The sequence below is a fragment of the Thunnus maccoyii genome, chromosome 7, assembly GCF_910596095.1.
Source record: "Thunnus maccoyii chromosome 7, fThuMac1.1, whole genome shotgun sequence".
Lineage (NCBI taxonomy): Eukaryota > Metazoa > Chordata > Actinopteri > Scombriformes > Scombridae > Thunnus > Thunnus maccoyii.
In genome coordinates this window covers 583,829-611,163 of record NC_056539.1, presented here as the reverse complement: position 1 = coordinate 611,163, position 27,335 = coordinate 583,829, and the positions used below count along the sequence as shown (strand labels likewise).

The following is a 27,335-nucleotide window of genomic DNA, read 5'->3' as shown; positions in this document are numbered from 1 at the left end:
AATTTCTAGCTGTCACATTGTTAGCACTTCTTTAAAATTTTAGCCTTAGATGAGTCTAGAATGTAAAAGTAAACTTGAGAAATATTGATTGGCAGCAATATCTCCATTTTACACATTTATGGAAACTAAGTGAGATAAATAAATTAAAAACAAATGTAAGACCAGTAGATTCCCTTCCACATTTGTACTGTAAATGATACACCAATAAGGATTGAAAAGCTGTTTATTAAAGACTACACATTGAATACACACTAAAATACAACAGAAAACAACATCACAATATCAACACTGGGGGTGTCAAACCTAATATACTGTATTAGGAAAAAATACATTTAATTTGAAGACATTAACACATACTCCATGATCATGGGAATCCACCATACATAAAGTTTTAACAGCATTTACTTGTACCACAAATTAAAAGACAGACATGTAGAGTAAATTAAGATAGCAACATTAGCTACTTCATTTAACACAGCAGGTCAGTAACAGTTTTGGACTGGAGTTGCAGACAAAGTAGATGGTGAGGTTTAAATGCTCCTTCATCCACTTGGAGCTGAAATGAAGCTCAATCTGTACGCCGGTCCTTACATTTGGCTGCTTCTGCGTCAAGCAGAGAAGTAAGCAGAGGCTACAGAGGGCTTAGTTCGTTGAGGGAGCTCTGGAAAAAAAAAAAGGAAAAAAAAGGAAACCTCTATCACATTATCCTCACTCTCATCCAACCTGTCATCAATCAAAAAGATAAAAAAATCTTAAGATTTTTTAAAATTTTGATTGTTTTGATTTCATATAGACTTCCTTTTGAACATCTGGTGCAAATTAGCATTAGACTACAAACTACAACTCAGTGGATCTGTTGCTTTTTAATCATGATACCCACTATCTAATTTACTTTTTTCTTTTTAACATGCACTGTAATAACCTGGTTACTGCAGGTTTATTTATTACTGACTCCAGATGCTGCTTCCTTTTTAATTTTTTTTTCCTTTTCCTAGTGGGAGGACAGGCTCTATATTTTAGAAAGCAGTTTTTCCTTAGAGTGCAAATGTGCCCTAATTTTACAAATAGTCACACTCATTCCCACAAATGTGTTGCACTTGCAGGTTGCTTTGTTTTCACCCTTTTGTCCAGTTCATCATCCAGTTCATTTTGATTATTATTACTCCAGGATGAACCCCTGACCAACTAGGCATAGGGACCCAGGAAAAAGAGCCCCAGGCCATCGCGCTTTCCCCTCCATGCTTTTATACAGAGGGTTTGGAAGAAATCAACTACAGTTGGGACATCTGTAGGAACCGTTTGCATCAAGTTTCTAGGTTTAATTTACTTCCATTGTTGTAGAAAAGCTGAGTTGTTGACCCCTTACTTGATCCCTGAAATGTTATAAATATGAAATTTTACATATGTAGCCCTGATAAAAACACTGAAGGCTTAAAATAATTTAGTTCCTTAAGAAGACTGAAAAAAATGATGAGAAGAACTGAAACTGAAATTTATTTAGTTTAATAAAGAAAGACAAAAAATGGTTGAGAGAGATTAAGAGAATTTAGTCATTAATAAGGTAGGATGTAAATAGTTGAATAAGTAGTTAAAATCAATGGCAACTCAGTTCCAAATAATATTGAAGACAAACAGTTGCTCCAGGACTGATGCTGAACTGTGAGTTCGTGTGCCTTTGCTGTTGAAGAAAAGGATTCTATTAGCTGCACCACACACGAGCGACATACAGGCCTGCAACTTTTCTGTTTTTTGTGTTTGTGTGTGTGCTTAGAGTCCAGTTAAAAACTTTGACCTGAGTGTCCCATAGTGGTTGAGAGGAGAGATATAGGGATTTTGCCTCAGAAATCTGAGTTTAAGTTTTGTGTAGTTGCATTTTGTCTAATATTTTTGCGGGACCCTGTTAAGTTATGCATATTTTAGGTAATCAATTCAACATTATTTCAAAGGTTACTGTTTGTTTATTTTAAAGGGGTTTAATTTGCGTTATTTATGTTTTTGTTTGATTTCAATTTTTAGGGTAAATTACTGAACACTGAAGAAGCATTTAGTAAACTAGTATTCCCTTTTTCTTTGAAAGTGTTGTCTGGGGTCAGTTATTTAAAATACAGCATAGTCAATATAAATACAACTACTGCTAACTTTGACAGTTTCTTTAATTATTAGTAGGACATTATAAGGGTTACTCAAAATAGGCAAAACTTTGTGGTAGCAACCTTGAAAAACCAAACCCAAATGACCCATCATTTTAGTCTAAAGTCAGTTTACAGCAGTGTGGGCATAGTATAGACTGTTGGGGAGCTACACAGATTTTTTAAGTTTTTGGGAACCTAAATATTTCTTTTTTTGTTTGTTTATTGTACTATTTAAAGTTATTCACTGCATTTGAACTGCTTACATTTAAATAAAAATTGGAAAAATGGGGTTGCTTTACAATTTTTGACCAGTAATGTATGTGTACACATGACCAAAAAAAAGTGGTTTTTTTATACAAACGCTGATCTTAGCCTACGCTCACACTCTTCACACTACACCTTGCAGTAATTACACTGTGGGCATAATATTCTCTGTTAAAGTGGTCAAATGAAACCTGCATTTTCTGTTTACACTGAATATTTTGAAGCTTTCAGTCAATGTAGTTGTACCTCTGTGAAGCAGATTAGACGACAGTCCGTAGATTGGGATACTATCATCTCTCCTCTCAAAGTACTTAGAATCCAGAACTGCAGAGTCTCCACTGAGGACAAGAGGAAAACAGTATAATTTGTTTCACCACTGAAAACAGAGTGAAAATGAAACATGTCTTTCAGTCATCTTTCAGTACTGTAATAAAATGAAAGCCCCCAACAGACAAGACAGAGGTGTTCAAAAGGAAAGCAGAGAAAATTTGAAACAAAATTTTCATTTAAATATTTTATCATAAGATAATATAAACAGAATCAGATGCTAAGTCCACTGTAGAATGAATGTGTTTCAAAAGTATACTGCATACTGTGGAAAGAAAGAATTTAGCTGTGGGGCGAAAGCAATCATGCAAACTCACGTCTGTCTGTTGGCTGACTGCACTGCTCGCTGGTCAGCAGCAGTGACATCAGCAGCTGCTACAAGGGACACAGCAGGTTTGCCCGTCTGAGGATAAAACTGTGCCTGGAAAAATACATTGACATCTTTAACTAGCATCACTGTAAATAGTTGGTGAAAGGTGTAAAATTATATTTAATATCTTGCTTTTGAGTGAGGCACGTGGTTATAACATTACCCATAAAAAACTGTGAATGAATAAATTCACTTAACCTAAGTCGTAGACAGTTGTATTCTATATTTGATGTGAAGTATAATAATACTGATCATGTTTACAATAGTGTGTAAGTGCGAAGGATAAAGTCAACAAAGAGCTAATGATTAAGTTTGGATTAATATGGGTGTAAGCATAGCCAGGAGATCTCTCCTACCCTCAGTCCTGTTGTTGCAGATAAAACTGAAGGATTCTCCAAACATTCAGGAGACTGTGGCTTTCTGGACAGCTGCTTTTCATTCAGCTGCTTGTTGAGCCAACTTATAACTATGATAAAAGAAAATCATAATAGCAGATGAGAAAACTGTCAAAAACTGACAAGGTACTTTGATCATAACACTTCTGGAGTGTAGGAATCAAAGAATGCAATTCACTTTTTTGGCATACACAGTTCTCTTTGAATACTTATTTCCACTGACAGGAATACATTTTATTTATTATCATTATTATTATTATTGTTATTATTATTCAGCCTTACTGCCACATTCTTAAACAGACATTTGATCAGATATTTTCTGATCTAAATCATAACTTTGTTCATTTTAGACATTTTCATCTTGGGAAATGTCTTGTCCAGCTGATAGTGTTAATGTAACAGTAGTAATGTCCCCCTCCACTAAAAAATGTAAATGTGTTTTGCTTTTCTTCACTGTGATGTTTGAGCTTCACTGCGCAGAATGATGCATGTGCAGAGTTTGTTTTCACATTCATCTGCGGAAGAAGGAAAGTTTCTCTGTGCTATCCTTAAATACATGCGTGTACATATGCGCATGATTTGTGACATCACAACTAATTTGGAGCCAGTCACGGGCAACTTATATGCAATTTAAACACGTGTGATGTGGAAACTTGAAGCCTCTAGTGCACATACACTAAGAATGGACTTCACAGTGAAGTAGGAGAAATCTTGTGTCAGGCAGGAAAACTTTCGTAATAATTTGTGCATACTCATAGATTCTGGATTTTTCAATCGGGGAGAAGGTTGAGATGTCATTTAAACAATTTCCAAACAGGATAATTGCATTTTTTGTGTGTAAAACAAACATATACAGAAAATATTTGTATATTTCTTAAACATGTCTGAAGATCTTTGAACACTGATGGACTGAAAAGTTTGGCTTATTTTGTAAAATGAATAACATTTAATTAAATTTAAAATGAGGTATCGAAAAAGTATTGTTTTGGTATCAATATATTCACACCATTCAAATGATACAACAGTTGCGAGGATATGAGCAGCAGTCTCCTGTGGGTCCTCTAACGTAACTATAGTAAGTCCACTGATCATTGAAACAAGTGAGACAAGCTTCCTCACCATTCTCATTTGTTTTTAACACCTCCCTGCTGTCATTTAGCTTCTGTACTGTCGTCTCCAACTGCTCCTTCAGTTTTGAAACCTGTAACATATACATAATATTGTCATCAACTTCATATCGCATAATTTCTTTTGCAAGCCATGCCAGCCCCTTGCATTGGTGCACTTGGTTTAAATATACATGAGTGGGTGGATGAGAGGCAAAATGTAAAGAGCTTTGGGTAAAAATGCTACATACAGTGCTGCTTGAAAGTTTGTGAAGCCTTTAGAACTTTCTTTATGTCTGCATAAATATGACCTAAAGCCATAGACTGTATAAAAACACAACCACATTCAACCATTTAGGTTGATGCAAAAGCATTCATGAATATTGATGTACATGTGTCTCTTTTGCCGCACCAATCACTCTCTCTGTCTTTAGACGCCCTGCCAATCAGTGTCGGGAGTCAGTGTATCGGACCCTCTCTCATGCAGCAGCAGAGGAAGGACTGCAACAGGCATGAGCGGACTTTTACCGTTTTATTTCCCCATTTTCGGACATCTTGAAGTTATGTGTGTAACCCAAAACAACCATATACAACATCAATAAACATTCCTGTGCATCGTAAAGTCAGACATCTCTGGTTAAATGTTTACCACAACCTGCAGCGGGCCAGCTCCCAGTTAACCAGTAGGCTATAAGTAGTTTTTACACCACACACTCAATATCTACAATACAGTAAGCACTGTATTCATTTATATTTACTCCAAAATCCAGTATACAGGTGTTTCTCTAATTTACAATGCAGATGGTGAAGATGTGGCGATGAGGTGACTGGAGAAGTCAGTTTGTATGGCAGCCACCGTGGTGTCTCTATGCTTGACATAACAGTCGTGTTTACTGTAGCGATTTTACACACATAAACTACATGGAAACTAAACTCATACCTGGTTATATATGCACAGTATAATGAAATATTACAAATCTATGAACACTCTGTCCTGCAAATATTTTTTAGTAATGTTTGTTCAAGTTATTTGATGTCATCTTGGATTTTTCTTGAATATGGGGGAAACACTGGCTGCTCCACAGCTGACTCTCTCCAGGTGAGACAACGCTGATGAAATGTTTAGCGGACACTGCTGGTTTGAATGTACGATAACTACATAATAATAACGTTTGATATTAAGTGAAATTACATGTGTGAGAGGATTATTATACAATCTGGCTTCAATTCACCACCTCACCATCTGCTTCGCCGATTTCCCTCGTCTCCAAAATGTTCGTACGCATGGGTCAGAGTTGACATACAGGTGCGAACGTTCTCCCATCAAGTTTGTTTTTATAGATCACAACTTTTGTGTGGGAAGTGGCGTACGCCTCTTTCAGGCCCCGTTTTGTGCGTACACAACAGTTATAAATGAGACCCCAGATTTTTACACAAGTCCTAAAACTAGATAAAGGGAACCCAATTAAACAAATGAGACAAAAACATTAAACTTACACATTTGTGTGAGGCAAAAGTATGTGAACCCTTGCTGGGGCTTCTGTTGTGCTTCAGTTCAAAGATGGATACCTTGACATTTTCCTGTAGAATTTGCTGGTACAACTCAGAACGTGTAGCTCCATCAATGATTGCAAGCTGTCCTGGTCCAGAGGCAGCAAAGCAGCCCAAACTATGATACTGCCACCATGTTTCACAGATGGGTTAAGGTTCTTATGCTGGAATGCAGTGTTTGTTCATCGCCAAATATAATGCTTGTCATTCAAGCGGAAAACTTCAGTTTTGGTCTCATCCATCCACAGAATATTTTCCCAACAGCCTTCTGGCTTATTCACGTGGTCTTGAGCAAACCATAGACAGCAGCAATGTTCTTTTCGGAGAGAAGTGGCTTTTTTCCCTGCAACTCTGCCATGCACACCATTGATGTTCAATGTTCTCCTGATGGTGGACTCATGAACATTGACTGTAGCCACTACAAGAGAGACCTTTAGTTTCCTAGATGTTACCCTGGGGTCCCTTGTGGCCTCCCAGACTACTACACGCTTCAATTTGAACATGCCTGACAGTCAACTGGTGGAGTCCAAACTATTTAGAAATGGTTTTATAACCCTTTCCAGCCTGGTGAGTATCAACAACTCTTCTTCTACGGTCCTCAGACATTTTCACACTTACACAAACCTGTGTTGTGATGCTCAGAGTTTGATGGTTAAGATTTCTCTTCTTTAAATAAGGCAGGGCCTCTCAGACTCAAGTTTAATTGTCATCTCATTGATTGAAACACCCAACTATAATTTCCCCTTCAAATTAATTGATAATCGTAGAGGTTCAAATACCTTTGCCACACACAAATATGTAACATTGGATCATTTTCCTCAATAAATAAACAAATGTGTAAGATTTTTGTACAATTTGTTTAATCAATGTCTCTTTATCTAGTTTTAGGACTAGCACGGAAATCTGATCATGTATGAGGTCATATTGATGCAGAAATAGAGCAAATTCTAAAGGGTTCACAACCTTTCAAGCACCACTGTAAGTGTAGCAATGTTTTTAAAGCATATCGACTTTGACTTTTTGACAGCATATTGACTTTGAGTCAATATGAGGTCAAAAATGACAGCAGGCATTATATTTACAAAGAAAATAACAGAAAGAGAAGTACATCCTCACATTTGAGAACTGGAGCTGGAATTACAATTTGGTATCTTTTAGAGATGCACAGATGAGTCAACAACAATATAATAAAGGATAATATCATTATTACAAATGTAAAAATGTGAAGAGAACAATAAAAGCAATTCTTTTTTATTGGCAACTTTTTTAGTACAACACCTTCAACATCTCTTGAATAAATAGATTTATTTATTGGAAACTTTTTTGTTATTATCTTGGTTATTATTAGTTATAATAATAATAATTATTATTATTAATAGTAGTAATTAACACCAGACCTTATCTTGTTATTGACAAAAGTGCAGCAGCTGTTAGAATAATTTTACATATTGTCGGACTGACTGATGGTTACTAAAAGCTCTAGAAAAACTCAAGTAATACTTAGGTCCCATTTACACCTGGTATTTACATGTGATCTGTATCTAGATACATTATCTGGATAAGGAAAAATGCATGTTAATGCGAGGTGTAAATGCACTCAGAATACATTGGGATCGAAATTTGAGTGGATCAGCTAGACCACATTTGAAGGTGGTCAGGCTCACACTGCGATTGGATCTCAACAGGTATAAATGCAATCTGTATAGCGTGATCACATTCATAAGAAAAACATACACCCAGGAAGTTGAAAGGTCACCCCGCTCCGCTTAGCTGCCAGCTAAAGGAACTAGCAGTATCTACAAGTCTCGTCAATGGCATTGCTTCCCATGGCCTAAGACTCAACATGTCCACCAGCTCCGCCTACCTAGTTTGCATAACAAGATCCAATCACAATGCGGACACAACTGAGAAAATGAGAATGCATTTTAATACCAGGCGTAAATGCAAAGACCCATAGATCGGATGTCATTATCCAGATAATGTATCCAGGTACAGATCACATGTTTATACCAGGTGGAAATGGGGTATATGATACACCTTATACCTTTTATCCTAACTGATGTACATTTACAATCCCACCTCGCTGCCTCTGTTTTTGTCATTTATGTTTTTTTACTGACATATGGTGAGATCTGTATGCATAAGGAGCTGAAAGTCCAAAGAGGCAGCACTGCTTTAACTGCAACTGCATTAAAACATCAGCCTGTACTTAACCTTCAGACTAATCATTTTTGCGTCAATAATAATAGACTAATAATAACAATAATATACCAAAGTTGATCTTCTAAAAAGAATTACAACTTAAGTGTAAAATACAAGGGAGCCATCAGAGCCACTCCTTACTAAAGGACCTGCAGAGATGAGACCTGTAGATCCTGAGGACACCCCAAGGATGACCTTGGACGTTAGCAGGCTTTCCCATCTCTGAAAACATTGTAATACATTTTCAACTAGAAATTATTTTGATAAATCAACCCTATATTAAAAAACTAAATCGTTACTTTCTCATTGTTGTAGTACAAACATTTTAAAGTTGTGTTTGATGTTGTCATGTTGTAACGTCGTAACAGATATGAAATGCATGCTGGGATACTTGTCTACCCCTAGTTCACCCACATATCAGCTCCCAAGGTGTCCTTGATAAACTGGGCATAACACAAACATTTCCAGGTATTTGGAGCGTTATTGGCTAAATGTGGACTTTGAACTGGGACAGTGATGGATGACGTTTTACAAGTCCAGATTAAGAAAGAACTAAAGAATGCCAAATATAGTGTGTCTGCAGTTTCCATGATTTGAAGACATACCTGCTCATCCTTGGTGATGAGCTGCTGCTTGGCTCTCTGTAGATCCTTTTCAACATTCTGTAGTTTTTCTGATGTTTCCTGGAGGACCTTCTCCTGCGACACAGTCACAGTGTTTTTTACTTTTATTTTTCCAACTAGGCCTCGGACCTCCCCTCGCAGCTTCTGAATGATACCATTAGCCTGGATAAAGAAAAATAAAAGGAAGTAAGGAACTGTTATTTAATAATAATAATAATAATAATAACAATAACAATAACAATAATAATAATAATAACAACAACAACAACAACAATAATAATAATGATGTATTTATATATCACTTTTCAAAAACAAGTTAAAAAGTGCTTTACAAATATGTGAAAACAAGAGAAAATGTAGAATGTCTACAAATAAATATTTTAAGCATGGATTGTTTTATTCTTCAAGATGTTTGGCCAATACAAAATGAAAGTAAACCTAGTTGGTCAGTCAAACCAGGAGACAGGAACACCTCAGAGTGTTGGTCGCAGTTTCTTAAGAGTTAGAGCATTATAAGTCTTAACCAAATCAATGAAATGATACCAAAAAGCAGGTTTGTATGGACACAGGAAATGATGTGTAACAGCCAACAGTTACTTGATGACTTAAAGATCTGTAGTCAAACGTAATGTGGCCTGATGCTTATATTTCAGTTATAGTTTCATTTCAAAACTGAACACATGAAAGAATAACAGCATATAGGTAGTCTGCATGCAGCTAAACAAACCTTTATCAGCTCCTCAGACAGTGATTTTACCGTTGCTTCAAGTTTTCTAATCTGAAGTTCTTTACTTTCAGCATTTTCTTCCACTGATTCCTAGAAATTAAAAACATACAGGTTAAAAATGTATAACAGAATTAGAAGAGAACATATTTAAAGAATAAGTCTGGTGTTAATCTATAGTTTTCCTGCTGTCAACAAATCTCATGAACAGGGCTGTGTGATATGACAATATATCATGTTATGATAGAATCTATCGTTTCTTCTTATGCTCTATCATTTATTTTATTGTGACGTAAATCACACCATTTCCAGCAATATTTTTCATCATTTGGACAGACCAAATATTTATTCATTGACTTAAAATGTGCCATTAACCTACATTAGGATATGAAATTTTGTCCATCGCCCAGCCCTACCCATGAAAACACCAAAACCAACCAAGTGCTGGTGCATCTCTTGATACCTTCTCTTCTGTACCCTGCCTTTGGCTCGCAGATCCGTACCAGTGGATTTGGGGATTTACATAAATCTTTAAAAAATAGCTCACAAATATATCTGATCCTTTTTTTTTTTTTTTTTAAATGGCTCAGTAATTTTCTTACCTTGCGAGGCAGATGGGTTCGCGAGATCACAAGATCACATGAGAATCCATCTTGTCATCTTGTTATGCGCATTCAGCATCCTATGAGGATTCTCGTGTGATATCACGAATCCAGCTGCCTCGCAAGGTAAGACGGTGATAGACAAATGGTTCATCCAATACCTGGCAAGTATTTTTTGAAAGTGCCTTCCCTTTTCCAAACAATCCACATTTGACATATTGTATTTTTTAATAGGCACAAAGGAATGAAATATATAAGGCTTTGAATATACACACAATATTTGTTAGCAATTAATTGTTGGTGTGGTCTGCACATGGAATTTGTTGACAATAAGAAAAATGCTGAATATTTATTTTAGCCTTGGTCTGCCCTGCCAACAATTAGGACCACAACAGTGCAGGTCAGCACAATTATCTCCCTGCTGTGAGGCTGCAGTGGAAACTCATGTGATCACAGCTTTAATCACACAGCACAATTAAAGCGGAGTAACTGGGCCTTGGGCTGGGTGATACCTCTTGTCTAATTCAATTATTTCAAATTTTTGTTTTTGCATGTAAAATGTAAAATGTCTAAATCGTAAAATCAAGTTATTACAATATGCACAAAATAGTTATATTTAATCAAAAAGTAATATAGATGATATAGCTGGCTACATTTGCTGTTTTGAGCCAGTCCCATGAACTGTGATGTGATTAGTTACTGTGACTGTGGTTACTCCAAGTAGCTCGCTGCCTCTGGCTATCTCATAGTGAATTTAACAGTTACATCTATTAGAGGAACAGACTAAAAATCACTCTGCACACTGATCTGTGCTCTTGGTTCATGTTAGAAGTATCATCTCTGGATACATGAGTCGACTGAACAGTTTCCAGATCCTACTTTGTTAGGTTTGTTTCTACTTGCAGGGTAGCTAATGCTACAGCAGATCAGTTAGTGAGCAGACATTGCTGCTCTATATGTGCTCAAACTTATTATTAAACTGGATGTGATCTACTTAGTTGAAGCATCTTGTACTGATGGTCAATAGCTGTGTGGAAGAACCGGTATTTATGTGTAATGATGATAGCATAATGGTGGTGCAAGTCTTTTATTGCTCTTGATAAGCTGTCTTAAAAAATATTATGTTTCAAGCCTACATTTTGCAGGCACACAAAAATTGGTTAAAATTGTGAGAGAAAAAAAAATCAAGATTAACGTTTGAGACCAGGTGGATGTGATGCTGGGTCCACCATAAGATCAGGATATGATAAAGTTTATCTTCAGTTGAAGAGTTCTGTTGTTTTTTTTAACATCTTGGCTTTTCAGGTGTTTGAAAAGACACTTATAGAAGTTGCAACTCTCACCTTCTGCTGCTGAGTGGCTTCCAGGACCTCTTTTGTGCGGCCCATCAGCTGATCCTTGTCTTTGATCTGCTGTTCCAGAACAGCCACTCTCATCTGCAGCTGGCTCACCAAACGCTCCTTCTCATGAACCTCTGTGTCCAGAGTGCTGTTCTCTCTCCTCAGAGATAAGACCTGCTGCTTTGAACGCTGACAGTCCTAGAAACATAACAGCAGGAACATAATCAGACCAGTAGGCCTAATTCCCCAAATCAGAGAGCAGAGCTGCATTCAACAAGAGGAGCATCAAGTTCACAGAAATGTGTCAAAGTTACAACTGAATGCCTGACAATAATGATCCAAATTGGTAGAAACTGGGAGAAATCTTGGGAAACGAATATTAAAAATGATACTCTTTGGGAATATAGTAGAGCTTGTGTATTTGTGTGTGTACAACAAAGTAAGGCAGTAGAGTCTGTGTATCTGAGAGCACTAGGTATATCTTCTGGACAGATGGAAAGGAGTCTCAGTGATATGTAATGTGGGATGCATCGCAATTGTCTGCTCTTTTTGGTTCAGGGTGTTCATGATTTGTGAACAGATAATCAGTGAATTTTCCTTACATGTGTCAGGATTTTAAAAGTCCAGGGCACAGTCATTCCTCATCTGGCATCCATCACTTACCTCCTCTGCACCCACTAGTTTTATCTTCAGGTCTCTGATGGCAGACTCATTCTTGTATTTCCTCTCCGTCAGCTCTCTGCAGGAGACCTCGAGCTCCGTCAGTCTGCTCTGAAGCTGCTGGCTGCTCCTCTTATGAGCACTCTCCAGCTCCTGGCGGAGGTGCTCAGTCTGCTGCTGGAGCCTGCTCTGTAACTGAAAGAAAGTTCACTACACTACAGCTTTTCCAGTGTAGCTGGAAAAAAAGCATCACACCGTCCAAACAAACATCTCTAACAACTCTTGCAGCATGACCACCATCCACTTTTTTGCTAATGATCCAGACAAATAATGCTTCCCCTAGAGATCACTAAATACACTGCTTTTTGCAGATCTTCAAATATCATAGCTTTGAAAGCAATAACACGACACAGAGGCAGTTTATCTCTGATGTGGAGAATGTAATGCCCTTTAATAACAACAGCATTGGACAGTCCTGTTAGCACAGTCCTGCCAGTCTTACCTCTACAGCCTTCTCTCTCTCAGATTGTAACTCCTGAGAATGACGGCTGGACAGAGAGCTGCTCTGACTTGTCCACTCTGAACGCAGTTTGTCCAACTCCTTAGTCTTCTCAGACAGAGTCTGTAAGAGAATTATAGATATGTTATGATACTGTTTCTTTTTAAAGCACTCTCATTATAGCTCATTAAGCACATTAAGCAGCATAGGAAGAGGACCTGGGCTCACAAATATCAGAATCACACATTGGCTAAATCTATTTCAGGGGTAGATGAGAGTTGTTTCAGATGCAGGCGTGATCAAGGTACCCACAGCCTGATGTTCGGGTCCTGTCTACAGCTGGTATATTTTTGCACAGGGGCTTTTGACATCCTTTCAAATGTATGTGGCACACTAAATCCTAACCCTTTGAGGTCCATATTCAGGGTAGTCCTTGAGGACTTAAAGAACACTGCTAATCAAATTATAGCGATGTCCTTCTCTAAACTGCTTGCACTGATTCTCCTAAAATGAAAAGACTGCAGCACCATAAACACTGGCAGAAGGGCACACCTCAGACTCAAACAGATAAAGCAGACAACTCTTGGATCAATCACGAAGTTTGATAAGATCTATATACCTTTTTTGTTCCATTTTCAAAATTGGACAAATCCCATTTCCCCTAAATTCTCTATTCAAAACTATTTGAATAATTAAATCCCTTCAGCATCTGAAGGCAGACATATGTTGATAAATATGCTGCCTCTAATTTGAGAAGGAATTATATACATTTAATGTTTAGATCACAGTGTAGCAAAATAAAACTGGCAAGATCAAACTTTCAATCTCTTCACAGGAATAAACTCAGTTGTGAAAGCCTCAGTCTGCCTGACTGCAGCTTTGTGCTGCTGTGTATTTGCTATCATGTGCCACTGTGATTGGTTCAACTATTTCAGAATTGTGAGACAACTGATGTGATCTGTTCGCCCAGGACCGACTGCTTTTTGTTGCACTTGTGTGACTAAAATAGGCCTTAAACACCAAGTCCCACAGCAAAGCACACCTGTTGAGCATAACTCAGCTGCCTGGACAGATCATCTTCAGTCTTCTTAAGCTTCATCTCCAGGGCCTGCTTCTCTGCCTGAAACATTGAAATGACACGTCCTTATAAACATAGGGACTTGACTTGGGAAAAAACTGATTATAGTCGTACAGGTTATGTTAAGAACCTAATGCATGCTTTGATTGATGCTTATTTTCAGGGTAATCAGATAAAGCCTTCATTTTTTCTAAAATATCCATGACGGTTTGTATTTCCTTTGATTGTTCAATAAGAATATAAGAGTATAACTTCACTGAACTGTTTTAACTCACCTATCTGAAATGTACAAGTAATATACAAGCAGTGTGTAAAGTCAACCACCTCAACAAAGACCAGGGATAGAGAAGGTCTTGGGAATGTTTTGATTACTGTCTCCCTTTGCAGAACTCCACCAGACAAACCTCCGTTTGATCAGACAACATTCGAATCAGTTTTACTATTCACAGTTCTATTCAAGAGGCCAGGCAGTATCATGATGATGATAAATTATGCTGATTGAGCCAACCTTCAAAGAGGAGAGACACACTGCCAGATAGTCTCTAACATGTTTGTCAGAGCCTTGAGCAAGCCGCAAAGACAAGTGGTTCAGGTGTTTGAATGCGTTTGTCTCTACAACACTGAAGCTGGCGGGGCCTTCGAGCACTGGAGACTGACATGACAAGTGCAGGAGAAACCTGTAGAAACAGATAATGAACAGTCATGTAGTGTGTGTTGTTGGTTTACTGCATTATAATGAAAGGTGTTTCTAATATTTTGTCCACCCCAGATTAAAATTAAACTTGATAAAAGACCTAATAAAACCTGATAAAAGCATCCACCTGCATGTCATATTTCCTCCAGGAATTTGTAACCAATCATGAAAGATTTATCCAAATCAACTAATACCAGCATCAAAGTTTACAATTTTGTCTATACGTCACAATACTTAGACAAAATATCTGGAATTATTTAACCTGCAATAGCTGAAATTATAGCCACTTGAGGGCAGTGGAAACAAGTGAACAAAAGCACTGTCATATCATCAGTTTTTAAGTTATGTTGAACTTGTTAGCAAACAGTTGCTTATTTCCACATCCAGCAGTTACGGAGCAACATTATCATTCATTTGGAGTCGTGTTTCTGTCCACCTGGTGGATGTAAGTCTAATATTCATTCTCTTTTAGCTCTGTTTTTGCTCTCTAACAACTCCTGAAGGAAATATCTGGCTAAATGCTCCACTATGTTCACCAGCTAGTCTACAGCTACCCGTTTGTGTTTGCTGTTTGGTGCTGAGCAGGTAAGGTACAGTGGCTTTTTAGAACTTTTTCTCTGCAGACAGGTGCCTAATGCGGCTGAAAAATTACACTACAAGAGCGCTGAGAGTGAACCAAAACAGTAAATTTGTAGCCGGACCATTAAAGAATGAATTCTGTATTAAGCTCCGTAAAGCCATGGGGAGCTGCAGAGTCACTGATAATTCTCTGTAGGTTCATCACTACGAGCCACAACCAACACATTACACACTAACATTTGATACATTGTTATTCTACAAAATGTCGATTATAGCCGCTGTAAAGAATGTTGGGAGATGTTACTAATCGACAAACTTTCCCACTGATAGAAGCCTGAGCCAAATAAATTTAAACCCTAAAAAGTCTTAAAAAGAAAAAACCTCACCCAAAAAAGGTAAAATGGATACAAACTCATATAGATGAATTCAGTGGCTGATTACTGCCATGTCAGAGTGGAACTGAACACATTTATACTGACAGTGAAAGCAGAGATGTTTGGATTAATCATAGTCGGCAGTCACCCCCTCCAACAGATGGTTGTCTGTGTGAACGTGGAGGTTATTCACTCTCTAAACTCTATTCTGAAATTAATTAGGCTTTGTGACAAAATAACATTAATTAAGCGATTCTGTCCAACCCCCACCTGGGCTACTTCTGCCTACAACCCAGATTTGTCTATACAATGTAAAGCTGAATTTATTTAGGTGAACAGTGTGATGACTTATGGTGGTTTGCATGTCTTCGTACCTTGGATTGTCTGATTCTTGCTCAGAATAGCACAGATTAAGCAGGTCAATAAACTTCTGAGGAAATGATGCAAAGTCTATCAACAGCCCCTGCTGAACTTTCAAACTACACAAAAAATGACAAAGAAAGACAACATCAGTAAAAGTCAAAGAACACCTGTTCATGACAACCTAAATGCAAACATTGATCATTTTACTTCATACAACACTTACCTTTGGAAATCTTCTTCTGATATAGAGAGGTTGAAGAGAAAATATGGATCTATATCATCTGTTAGTCTTACTAGAAGATCCTAAAATAAACCAAAAACAACAGATTAGTCACCAGGGATCTATTCCAGAGAGCTTTGTTGGTTAACTCTGAGATGAGGGAAACTCAGGTTTTTTAGTTCCAGAAACACTAATGACTTTTACTCTGGATCAGTTACCACTATAACTATAACTTACTCTGTGGACCTAACCTGCTCACTTGCTTTTCTTCAGTTTCTCTCTTGCAGAGCCCGAAACAGCTGTTTCATTTCATCATGGTTACAGTCAATATCAAAACTCATATTGAAAAGCACTAATTTACGTCAGGAGACGAAGATTAAAATCCTGGTTGGATATTAGTTCATATGACTATCTCTACTAACTTTACTACGAAGCCCCCCTAGGGTCAGCTGAGAAAAAAAAAAAAGATCCATGTTTTAAGCTGTACTTTTGGTTTAGAAATCCATGTGCACGGTTTATAAACCGAGTTCTCAGATTCATAATCCATGCCCACAGATTTGTAAATCGTGCCTTCGGATTTGCAATCCATGCACTCAAACAACTTTTTTCCTCAGATAACAAGGACCTTCAATACATGGAGCATTTCGATGGTGACTGCATCTTCCAAGTAAATCCAATTCATCTAGATTTAAAGGTAGATTTAATGCTATATTGTGTTGTCCATTGGGTGTTTCACAGCTTTCATTGTGTTACGTTTTATTTATTGTATTTTTTTTACTCCAAAACCAAGCTTTCAGTTTGAGGCTACCAGAGAAGCAGTTAATGTTAGCTTCCCAGGCTTACTTGTTAACCAAACTTTGTGTCACTACACACTTCCATTTACGCTGTGACTGCTTGACCATGAGGCAGATTTAATGCTCTATTGTATTGTGCATTAGACGTTTCACAGCTTTCATTGTTTGTTTTGCACCTCATTTAGATATTTGCTCATCTAAGTCTGTGTGAAATGTTTACATTTACGGTAGAAATGAGTTAACTGGACCCAGGCATATATGTAAGCATTATGGGTGTTTTGACAGACATTTTTCATTTATTAAGATCTGGTGTGGTCTTAGTGTTTACAAATGGGTACATTACCAGCATGTGTTTGTGCATGCAGACTACAAAGTAAAGAAATGTTCTAAATAATATAACAAATGTCATGTGTCCCTATTTGACAGGTGTGGGACCTCCATTGGTAGGGTTGATATGTAAACTTACCCAATGACTGAACCAGGACAACCTGGAAACAGCTGGGGGGAAACTAGCAGCTGGTAAGTAGAGAGTAGAGTCCTACATTTAGACAGTGGCACATTTAGGTTGTTTTGGCTCCAGCATATTTGATTTGAAATGAAACAATGACTGAAATGAAAGTGCTGACTTGGTTTTAAGTAGCTTTATCGTTCACATCCATACTTGTGAACAGCAAGGCAACTGTAGCCCTCTTTTTTAGATAGTCTGCCAATTTTGGGACAATGCAGGAGGAGGATGGTCCTAAATATACAGCAAATGCAGTCAGGGAGTTTTTTATGACCCAACAGTGGGATGTTATCAACTGGCACTGTCGTTAACTTTACCTCAGTCAGAATGCAAAAGTCCAGTTTGCAGTTAGGGACTGGTATAGAATCACCAGGGGAGATATAAGTGTCCTCTGGGATCACAGACTTCAGTCAATGACTGAAAACAGTTTGGCACCAAATATAATACATCATGAATTGAGTTTGTTTTAATTGGTCAAATGATCTTTGGTCCACTAAAATTGGATGATTTTAGTTACAAGTAAAAACTAAAGCTACAATTCATACACTGTTTATCTATGAGTGTAAACACCATCAAAGTGAGGAGGAAACATTAACCTCATAGTCATGATTTAATTTCAAAGCCAATGGCTGAAAGTACAGATAAATTACAAAAGAACAAATGAGTGTCACTGTGAAAATGTTTTTTTTCTTGAACAGTTTTAGCAGTCGTATCACAGTTCCCTTATTAAACCTTTGGTGGTGCACAACTTAGCATTACATATGCGGCTCTACTGGAGTAGACAATATGTTAGACCTTTTTCAGGGAATTTTGCCTTAATGTTTTTCTGTTCTACTCACTCGCACCACCACTGGCTTCCTTCACCTTGTTCACCTGTCGCAGGCTGTCAAGATGTACCAGCACTCAGGCTTTAAGGGGCATGGAGGTACGTGTAGTAAAAGTTAAGTAAACAAATTCACACTGAATACACTTAATTTATTTAAGATATCTGTTTTAAACCTAACAAAATATTTTCTGTTTTTACAGAGTTTCCAGAGGTCTGTTATATTCACTGTTTGAAATTCCTCTAATTTCATAAAACTATATTAGGACACTATAGGATGGTGAAGTCACAAAACACTTAAGTAGTGACTGTAATGTCAGCCACTGAAGTGCTTAGCCCGTTAGCAGGAAAAAGTGGATGAAAATTTCAACAAAGAGAGAGTATACCTTTTATTTATTTTGAAGGAGACAGAGGTCATATGACAAAAACAAGATGAAGAATTACAATACATAAATACATTTGTATATCAACTTTACAAAGATTAATCATCTCTTCTAATCATCCAATAATTTAAAAGACAGTGCTTCAATTCAACTAATTTTCAGTTTTTGGTGGTGACGGTGATGTGCTGGAGTGCATTATATTGAAAAGAGTTCCTCATATTTTGACCACCCCCTCAGGGTGGACAAAATATGTATAAGTTTTGTAGAAGTAGAATTTATGGCAGAGCTGTTGCACAGGATTGCATTAGATTGCACAGATGTTCCTAATAAAGTGCTTGGTGAGTGTATGTTTTGCTGTGAAAGCCAGTCTTGGTAGGTACAGTTAGAGACTCAGAAAGCAGACATGTGAAACCCCAGCAAAACCATCCGAGGTGAGCAACACACCATCCACAGCTGTCTGCCCTGGTGTCTCATAAGCTCTCTACTCTGGTCCTCTGGAAACTCTGCAATAAAAGGGAATAAAAGTGTTTTGTTAAATTTAAAACAGATGTCTTGAATGAAGACTGCATACAGAAAATAAATGACTATGAAGTTTATCTGTCCTCTTTACCTTAATGGTGTTTACATTAGGGATATCAACAGTTAACTGTTAACCACTGAGAATGTTTTTGACTGGCTACGCATGTTGGTCCACAGGTTAATTTGCATACACATTCCACTAACAGCTTTGCTACTAGCTAGCAGTCTGAGGCAAAAATTGAAGCTTTCTAAACCAAGCTTGGTGTGGTAACATTTCCTCCAGAAAGGCAACAAAGTCAAATGTAAATTGTGGGATGCTACTCTTAAGTTTAGTAGTAGTACTAACACTTTGCTGTACCACTTTAAGAACAAGCACCCCGCTGCCATGTCTGGGGATGGCTCACAGTCGCCAAAGATCACGTCACTGTTAGCCTGGGGGGAGAAAGTGCACACTGGTCTGAGGCCATCACTCAGTTGGTGTGCTGGATGATTGAGACCGATATGCTGCCAATCACTGTGGTGGAGGGTGAGGGATTGAAAGAGCTAGTTTGATACCTCAAGCCTGAGTACATTACGTGACTTAAACGCATTGAAAAACACTTTGAGGAGAAGAAGGATGAGATAAGATTCAAGCTAGCCAGGGCAGACAAGCTTGCTCTGACCACCAACTGCTGGACAGCTCTCACAAACAAAAGCTACATCACAACTTTTCTTAAAAATTAAAAGCTTAGTTACAGATTAATGGATGTTGGTCTATTGAAAGCAAAATTAACGGAAACTGACATCCCTAGTTTACATCTACCAGGGCTCGAGACTAACGGTGTCCCATTGGCCTTGGGACGGTTATTTATATTGCGCCAAATCATAGCAAAAGTTATCTCAGGGCACTTTTCACATAGAACAAGTAAAAACCGTACTCAGAAAGGAAAAACTCCCTTTTAACAGGAAGAAACCTCAAGCAGAACCCGGCTCTAGGTGGGCGGCCATCTGCCTTGACCAGTCGGGTTGTAAGAGAAAGAAGGAGGGAGGGGAAGAGGGGGGAAAGAGACACAGAGAGACACAGCATGTCTGATCAATAGCAAATGGGTCGTGGGTGGTGAAATAATACATCATTAATGAGGAAGTGTTTCCCCCAGCAGCGTACCGCCACTGCAAAATTATGAGCGCCGCTGCTAAAATTTCACACAATCATTAATATCAATGGGCTACTAATAATTTTCACTTGTACACAGTCTTAAATAAAAACAACATTCAAGATGTCCAATGTTTAAATAAAATCTTAAAATATATAAAATATTAAATACTCAATTGTTAAATTAAATTGAGTATTCTGTGTTCTCCTATTTATTTTCAACTAACTACTGTAGATGATAATAAAGTAAAAAAATAACATTTTGATTTTGGGATGATTTACATGCACTTCAGGATGGTTAAAATTGTTTTTCGGGTTTTGGTTAAAAAGTTAATCTGGAGCCCTGACATCCACAAATGAACAGAGTAGTAATTGTTGCTTTAGTTTTTACTTGTAACTAAAGTCTTCTTTAGTGGACCAAAGATCATTTGACCAATTAAACCAAACTTAATTCACTTGTATCTTGTACTTGTATCTTGTATCTTTCCTTTGCCTTCGGTCTGATTTTCGGTGAGTGACACATCTGGTCAGCTGGACTGAGGTCAGGTGAATGACAGTGCCAGTCAAGAACATTCCACTGCTGGGTCCTAAAAAAACTCCCTGGCTGCATTTGCTGTATTTTAAGGATTGTCCTCCTCCTGCATTGTCCTAAAATTGGCAGACTATCTACAATTGCCTCATTGTTCACCCAGTATAGATGTGAACACAATAAAACTAATTAAAACCAAGTCAGCACTTTCGTTTCAGTCATTGTTTCATTTCAAATCAAATATGCTGGAGCCAAAACAACCTAAATGTGCCACTGTCTGAATGAAGGACTCTACTCTCTACTAACCAGCTGCTTATCAGTTTCCCCCTAGCTGTTTCCAGGTTGTCCTGGTTCAGTCATTGGGTAAGTTTACATATCAACCCTACCAATGGAGGTCCCACACCTGTCAAATAGGGACACATGACATTTGTTATATTATTTAGAACATTTCTTTACTTTGTAGTCTGCATGCACAAAAGCATGCTGGTAATGTACCCATTTGTAAACACTAAGACCACACCAGATCTTAATAAATGAAAAATGTCTGTCAAAACACCCATAATCCTTACATATATGCCTGGGTCTAGTTAACTCACTTCTAAATTTACCTTATGGACAAGCAGTCACAGCGTAAATGGAAGTCTGTAGTGACACAAAGTTTGGCTAACAAGTAAGCCTGGGAAGCGTTAGCTGCTTCATTGGTAGCCTCAAACTGAGAGCTTGGTTTTGGAGTAAAAGAAGCATAATAAATACAACATTACACAATGAAAGCTGTGAAACGCCCAATGGACAACACAATATAGCTTTAAATCTAGATGAATTGGACTTACTTGGCAGATGCGTTTGCTGTCAAAATGTTCCATGCATGAAGGTCCTTGTTCTCTGAAGAAAAAAAGTCATTTGAGCACATGGATTGCAAATCTGAGGGCACAGTTTACAAATCTGTGCGCACTGATTATGAATCCGCGAGTACAGTTTATAGACCATGCACACGGATTTCTAAACCAAGACTACAGATTTACACACTTTCCCCTCAGCTGGCGCCAGGGGGGCTCTGTACTTTACCACATTTCTGTGCAATCAATCATTTGTATTTGTACAGTAGGGGTGCACAAAAAAAATTGATTCACATAAGGATCATGATTCTATCTCTGCCGATTCAGAAATTCCAAGAATCGATTCACATTTTTCAGTCTTGCCACAACGCTGTTTTCCATTTTTTCCTGACATGAGTTAGCTTGTTAAATCCCATAGATGGTGCAATGATGCCACGCTGGTTTTCGTCCGGACCCAACTCCAGGGGCAAGAAGGAAGTGAAGTGTGTGTCACGGAGAGACATGTATGTATTTTGAAACAGTCAATAAAATTTAGTTAATAGCAAAGCTGCCCGTTTCATTACTTACTTAATTACTATATTCATGTAATAAATATACAAATTAAAGAAAAGAAATTAAGAAAAAGAAACAAAATCGGTTACAATAATCATCCGCTTATAGTGATCAATTTGACCAATTTTCATGTTTGCACTTTGCAGCTAAATATAGCAGGCAGCTATTGTTTGTTTGATTTTGTTATTTGAAGCATGAATTTAAGTTATTTGAAGTTTTGCACTTAGCAGTTTATCTTGGCAATCATTTTTATTTTGTGTTAATTATTCATTTTACCCTTTGTCTCAGGGCCGCCTTGGTTTCCTATTGACTGAGTGGACTAAAGGAAAATAAATCTTACTCAGGTTGACATTGAGTAGTAAATGTTTACATTTGATTCAGTGTGATTTTTTTTCTTTGAGACCTATAAAAGTGTCTACTGCAGTCAAATGGAAAGAGTAACTCAAAACATCAATCTAGAATCAAATCTATGAACATATTGAATTGAGAATTGATTTTGAATCAAGAATCAAATCGTTTTGTACATGAAACGATTGTGAATCAAATCGTGACCCCAAGAATCAGAATTGAATCGTGAGATTTCCTGAATCGTACATCCCTATTGTACAGAGATCTCTATCCTCACATTCAAATATTACACAGTGAAATTCACATTCAGCTCAGAATAAAATCTATGCATGTCCTTCTTTTTTGAAAGTGGGATTTTTTATAACACTGTGACTCATTGATAAAACAACTGTCAGGTTGTTACAACAGTTCCTCTGCAGTGAAACTTTTATTGCATATAATGTGACAATCTCTGCTTAAATTTTTTTTAAAAGTATTGTATGGATTTAGACACATATGATCAATGAATAATCATCTATATTTCTTATGATGTGATTGGTCATACTGATGGAACAGTACTATCATAGTTTTCATGTCATATTGGAGATAATATGTTAGTATTTCTGAGTGAGCAGGATTGTGGTGCAGCTGCAGACTAATTGTAGTTTGAAAGCAACTTTTTTTCAGGTTGCGTATAGCCTTAACATGTTTTAACAGCGTTTCAGTAATGTTTAAATTTACATTTGTTGAAATAGTTATATAGAAATATAGTCACTGAATGCTGTTGAGACAAGATCCAAATAGACATCTAAAAACCTACCCAGTTTTAACCTTAACACTTTTTCAACTGCATTATTACTGGATCAGGCTGTGTTCTTACAATCATGTCTCTGTGTATCTATCTGTATCTATGTCTTACTGATCTATAGATTTTTTCTTCAACTATATATCTTTTTCCTGTGTTTTGGCTGAATACAACTTTGTGTTACTTACTGACACTTTTCACCACTCGAACTCAGGTTCTGTGACTGCTGCTGTTTTTTAAAGATAAATGTTCACAGTCTACATACACACGCATTAATGTTTCTACCTTTTTTATCTTTTATCTACCTGTTGCCATGGTGAATCGTCGTATTGGAGCTACACTGATGATAGCTTTTTTCATTCACGCAGGCACTTATCTCAGAGTGAACATACTCAGAGTTGATTGAACCGACTGAGATGAGCTGTTCTGAAACCAAATACTCAGAGTTTCCCATCTCCAGGTTCATCAACTCAGAGTTTCAGAGTTAGGCTCTGAGTTTGTTAAACCTGCTCTCTGGAATAGACCCCAGGAAGGAAAGTCTGTCTATAACAAGAAGCGAACTTGTGACTGGAAGATCACCAGTCAATCCCCCAGACCGGCAGGATAAATCTAAGCGCTTTTCATCCGCCAACTGCACCGCCCTGGAAACAGAACACTGATGACCTTCTTCTTCCTGCAGTATAACGGGGAAAGTGAAGAAGCAGCGCTTGCCCCTCCCTCATTACCACCCCTGAGATGCCTTTGAGCAAGGCCCTTAACCCCAACTGTTCCATTGAGGCTGCTCAGTGGCCTCTGTTGCACTAGGCAGCTACAAGGTATGAATGTGTAACTGTGTGAATGTGATCAGGGCATTCCTGAGAAAGAGAGCATTGCCCTCAGAGAAACTCACCTGAATAAATAAAGGTTAAAAAAACAAACGCACAAACCCAACAACAGTTATACATTTAAAGGTTAAAAGACTGAGGTGTGCAGTGCAGCCAGAGGAGGAGAGGAACAAGTGTAGGCATCAAACATGTGATGAGAGGTGGATATTTGTTTCCAATTAACTGACTACTCTAAAATTACAGAGAACACTATTTTAATTGTTTATCCAAAATTCCTACTCACCCGTTTGTGCACTGGACTTGTTGTCAACTGAAGCTCAATGGTGACACGGATGTTTGCTTTCCTGTAAAATTAAACCGTTGAAAATGGTAAAAAAAAAAAAAAAAACCAAAAAACCCAACTCTGCTCCAAACAGTGTGTATGATATGTAATCTTAGCCAATAAAAATATTATTGGAACAATCGTTTCAAACCTCAATTATAACTATCCTGAAACTGATTATGCTAATGTGATTAATGCGAGAGGTCAGAAAATTGTCTACGATGTAACATGGTTTCTCAAAACAACACAATGGTGCATCACTTGATCAAACACAATTGATATCAACTAATTTTCCTGGCACTCCTGCCTTTTTTATACTGTGAAAAGCAATACTGATGGCTATGGAGGCATAATTTACATGCCTGGTTCCCTCCATCATCCCCCCAGAGAGAAGCCTCTGATCCCAGAGCAGCCGAGAAGGCAACGCTGTGGTTGTTGTAAAGTTAATGTAGAGAAAGAGAGGATTCAAACTCCACCCTCCTTTTAATATTATAAAAAATATCAGATTGCTGGCTAACATATGCATTAGTTAGGAGAGCTGGTAAGAATTCAGCACAAGTATAGAATGCAGCATCATGTAATTCACTGAGACACAGTAACGATCACATGTTCTGTCAGTCTGCAGTAGTGAGTACAGTACACTGTAGTGTGCTGGGGCTTTGGGATCAGAGTTAATGACGCCAGTAAGCTGAATAAGCATATCAGAAACACCAGCTCTGTCCTTGGGTCTCATCTGGAGGTGGTGGTTGAGAGGAAAATGGTGTCTGAACTGAGGACAAGCATGGACAGCATGACTCACTGGTCAGCTGGAGCAAACATAGGCAGGCTCTGTGGTCCTTTGTGTTTCCTTGTACTTATCTAATTACATCCTTATTATGAGTTACTTTGTATTCTCCACAATTCATTATATTTGACAGTGCTACTCATTGGAGGTCTGCCATCTGTATTACTTGAATATTTCGGGCTCATAAGCTATAAGCACATTGCCACCTTACAACGTTTATTTGGTGCATTGTTGTTGTTTTAGGGTATACATTAACAGTAGTCCACATTTGTCATTGAACAGTGATACACTGATTTGAATAGTGATTTCCCCTCATTGCCACCGAGTCTGTGAAGCTAACATTAATTCAGCAGCTGAAGTGCAGAGTATCATTAAATGGTTATCTGTCATTCTAAGCTTTGCAGTACCCTAATGCGTCAGTAGTACAGCAGATGACAACATACTCTATGAAGCTATCATCAATAAATAACGCTACATATTAATAGTTTAATAGGATGAGGGACAGAAAAATAAAACATCAGGCCGATGGACACTGGAAATCATAAGAACGCAACTCGCTGTTTAAAGTCTTTAAGCACACTCTCAAATCAAGGTTCAGTTTGAATGAGAACATGATGAGAGCAGACATTTTTGCTCCACCAATGTAAGGTTACAGTAAATCAATACTGACAGAAAATTTTGGAGGACAAACAAATTTAATGCGTCTATCAGAGCACACTTCCAAAATAATAAACAATAGTTTTAAATATACTAGTTTGATCATTGTTACTAATGCACACAGAACTAGCTAAGTTAACGTTAGCTTTTAAAAGCTATATTAATGTCTTGAACTAATAAAATAAATCATTGTTTACGACATAACGGCCTTAGAAAGATCTATTTGCCCTGTTCTATAGCTGAAATATGTCGCTAACTTGCTCATGTGTTTACGCCAGGTACTCTGAGGTCAGCGTCAGCAGCTTACCTGTCCTCACAGTCCCTGCACCTCACGCTCACTGCTAACACTTTGCTGAAGAGTTCCTCCATATTATTTCACAAACCAAACGAGTCTTTCACTGAGGCGGTAAACTGTTAGTAAAAATGTGAGGCCTCTCTAATACTGAGAGGCGCTCACTTTCATCAGACGAACTACACGGGTTAGTCTATTCCTAGTCAGTATTTTTGACTTGGCGCTTTTCACCCGCCAACTGCACCGCCCTGGAAACAGAACACTGATGACCTTCTTCTTCCTGCAGTCTAACGGCGGTTGGAAAACATAACACGGTCTTACCGCCACCTACTGACTGGGGGTGGAACCCACACATGTAAACTTTCACTTCTCGTGATAATTGGATGTGGAGCAGTCTTTTATATAGTTTCTGATGTGTACCCTGCCTGTCACAGAGACAGTTTACTCAAAAACGAAAACTCCTTAATGCACCCTAAAATCTGAGGGGAATCAAAATGATGACCAAATGTTTGTGAAAAGACAACTGCTTGAGTGCCAGAATCCAGGATTCACTGTGCACCTGGCTGTAAACATGGCAATAGCAATGAGGAGGTTCTTTTCTCAGTTAAGCCATTACTTCATGTTGCACCATTAAATTTGTCTCTTGGCTTTTTGCTGGCTTCATCTCTGACATGGAGCATACAAACAGGCTGAGTAGCACAGATTGACAAAGATAATTTGACGATGACATCATTGAAATTGGTTGGGAAGACACTCTGTCTAGTTATCGCCATGTTGGAGAGGAAGATTACTTTACCATAAAAGTAAAGAAAAAGATGCCACATTTGCCTTGCCCTGACTTAAACTACAGTATATTGAAACATTATTTACAGTGATAAACAAATATATATACCAGTCAAATATAAATACCGTTAGTCAAGTTATCAAAAGGAACCAAGCTCCATATCTAAGTGTACATGTATGCAGTACAACAGGAAATACAAAGAATACAGTAAGGCATCACAGAAACCAGATATCAACAGACAAGCCTGTTCTCAGACTCTGCATTGTGCCCCCATGGGGTATTTTGTCCTGTTATTAAAATGCAGCAGTAGCTGTGATACACACATACTTGTACTCAATAAGCAGGTACATCTGCATCTCTTGTA

General features: G+C 37.8%; 1 protein-coding gene across 1 annotated transcript; it reads right to left on the bottom strand.

Moving 5' to 3' along the window:
* Positions 1–205: 205 nt before the first annotated feature.
* On the bottom strand, positions 206–26,459 carry sass6 (SAS-6 centriolar assembly protein). Its single transcript, XM_042417231.1, has 16 exons — positions 26,203–26,459; positions 24,416–24,476; positions 16,107–16,186; positions 15,895–15,999; positions 14,382–14,550; positions 13,838–13,915; positions 12,799–12,918; positions 12,300–12,491; positions 11,640–11,834; positions 9,698–9,787; positions 8,953–9,132; positions 4,608–4,689; positions 3,450–3,559; positions 3,041–3,144; positions 2,643–2,734; positions 206–661 (listed from the first exon to the last, which is right to left on the bottom strand). Exons 1-16 carry the CDS (start codon positions 26,262–26,264, stop codon positions 609–611), a joined length of 1,773 nt encoding a protein of 590 aa, XP_042273165.1. The 5' UTR covers positions 26,265–26,459; the 3' UTR covers positions 206–608.
* Positions 26,460–27,335: the final 876 nt, after the last annotated feature.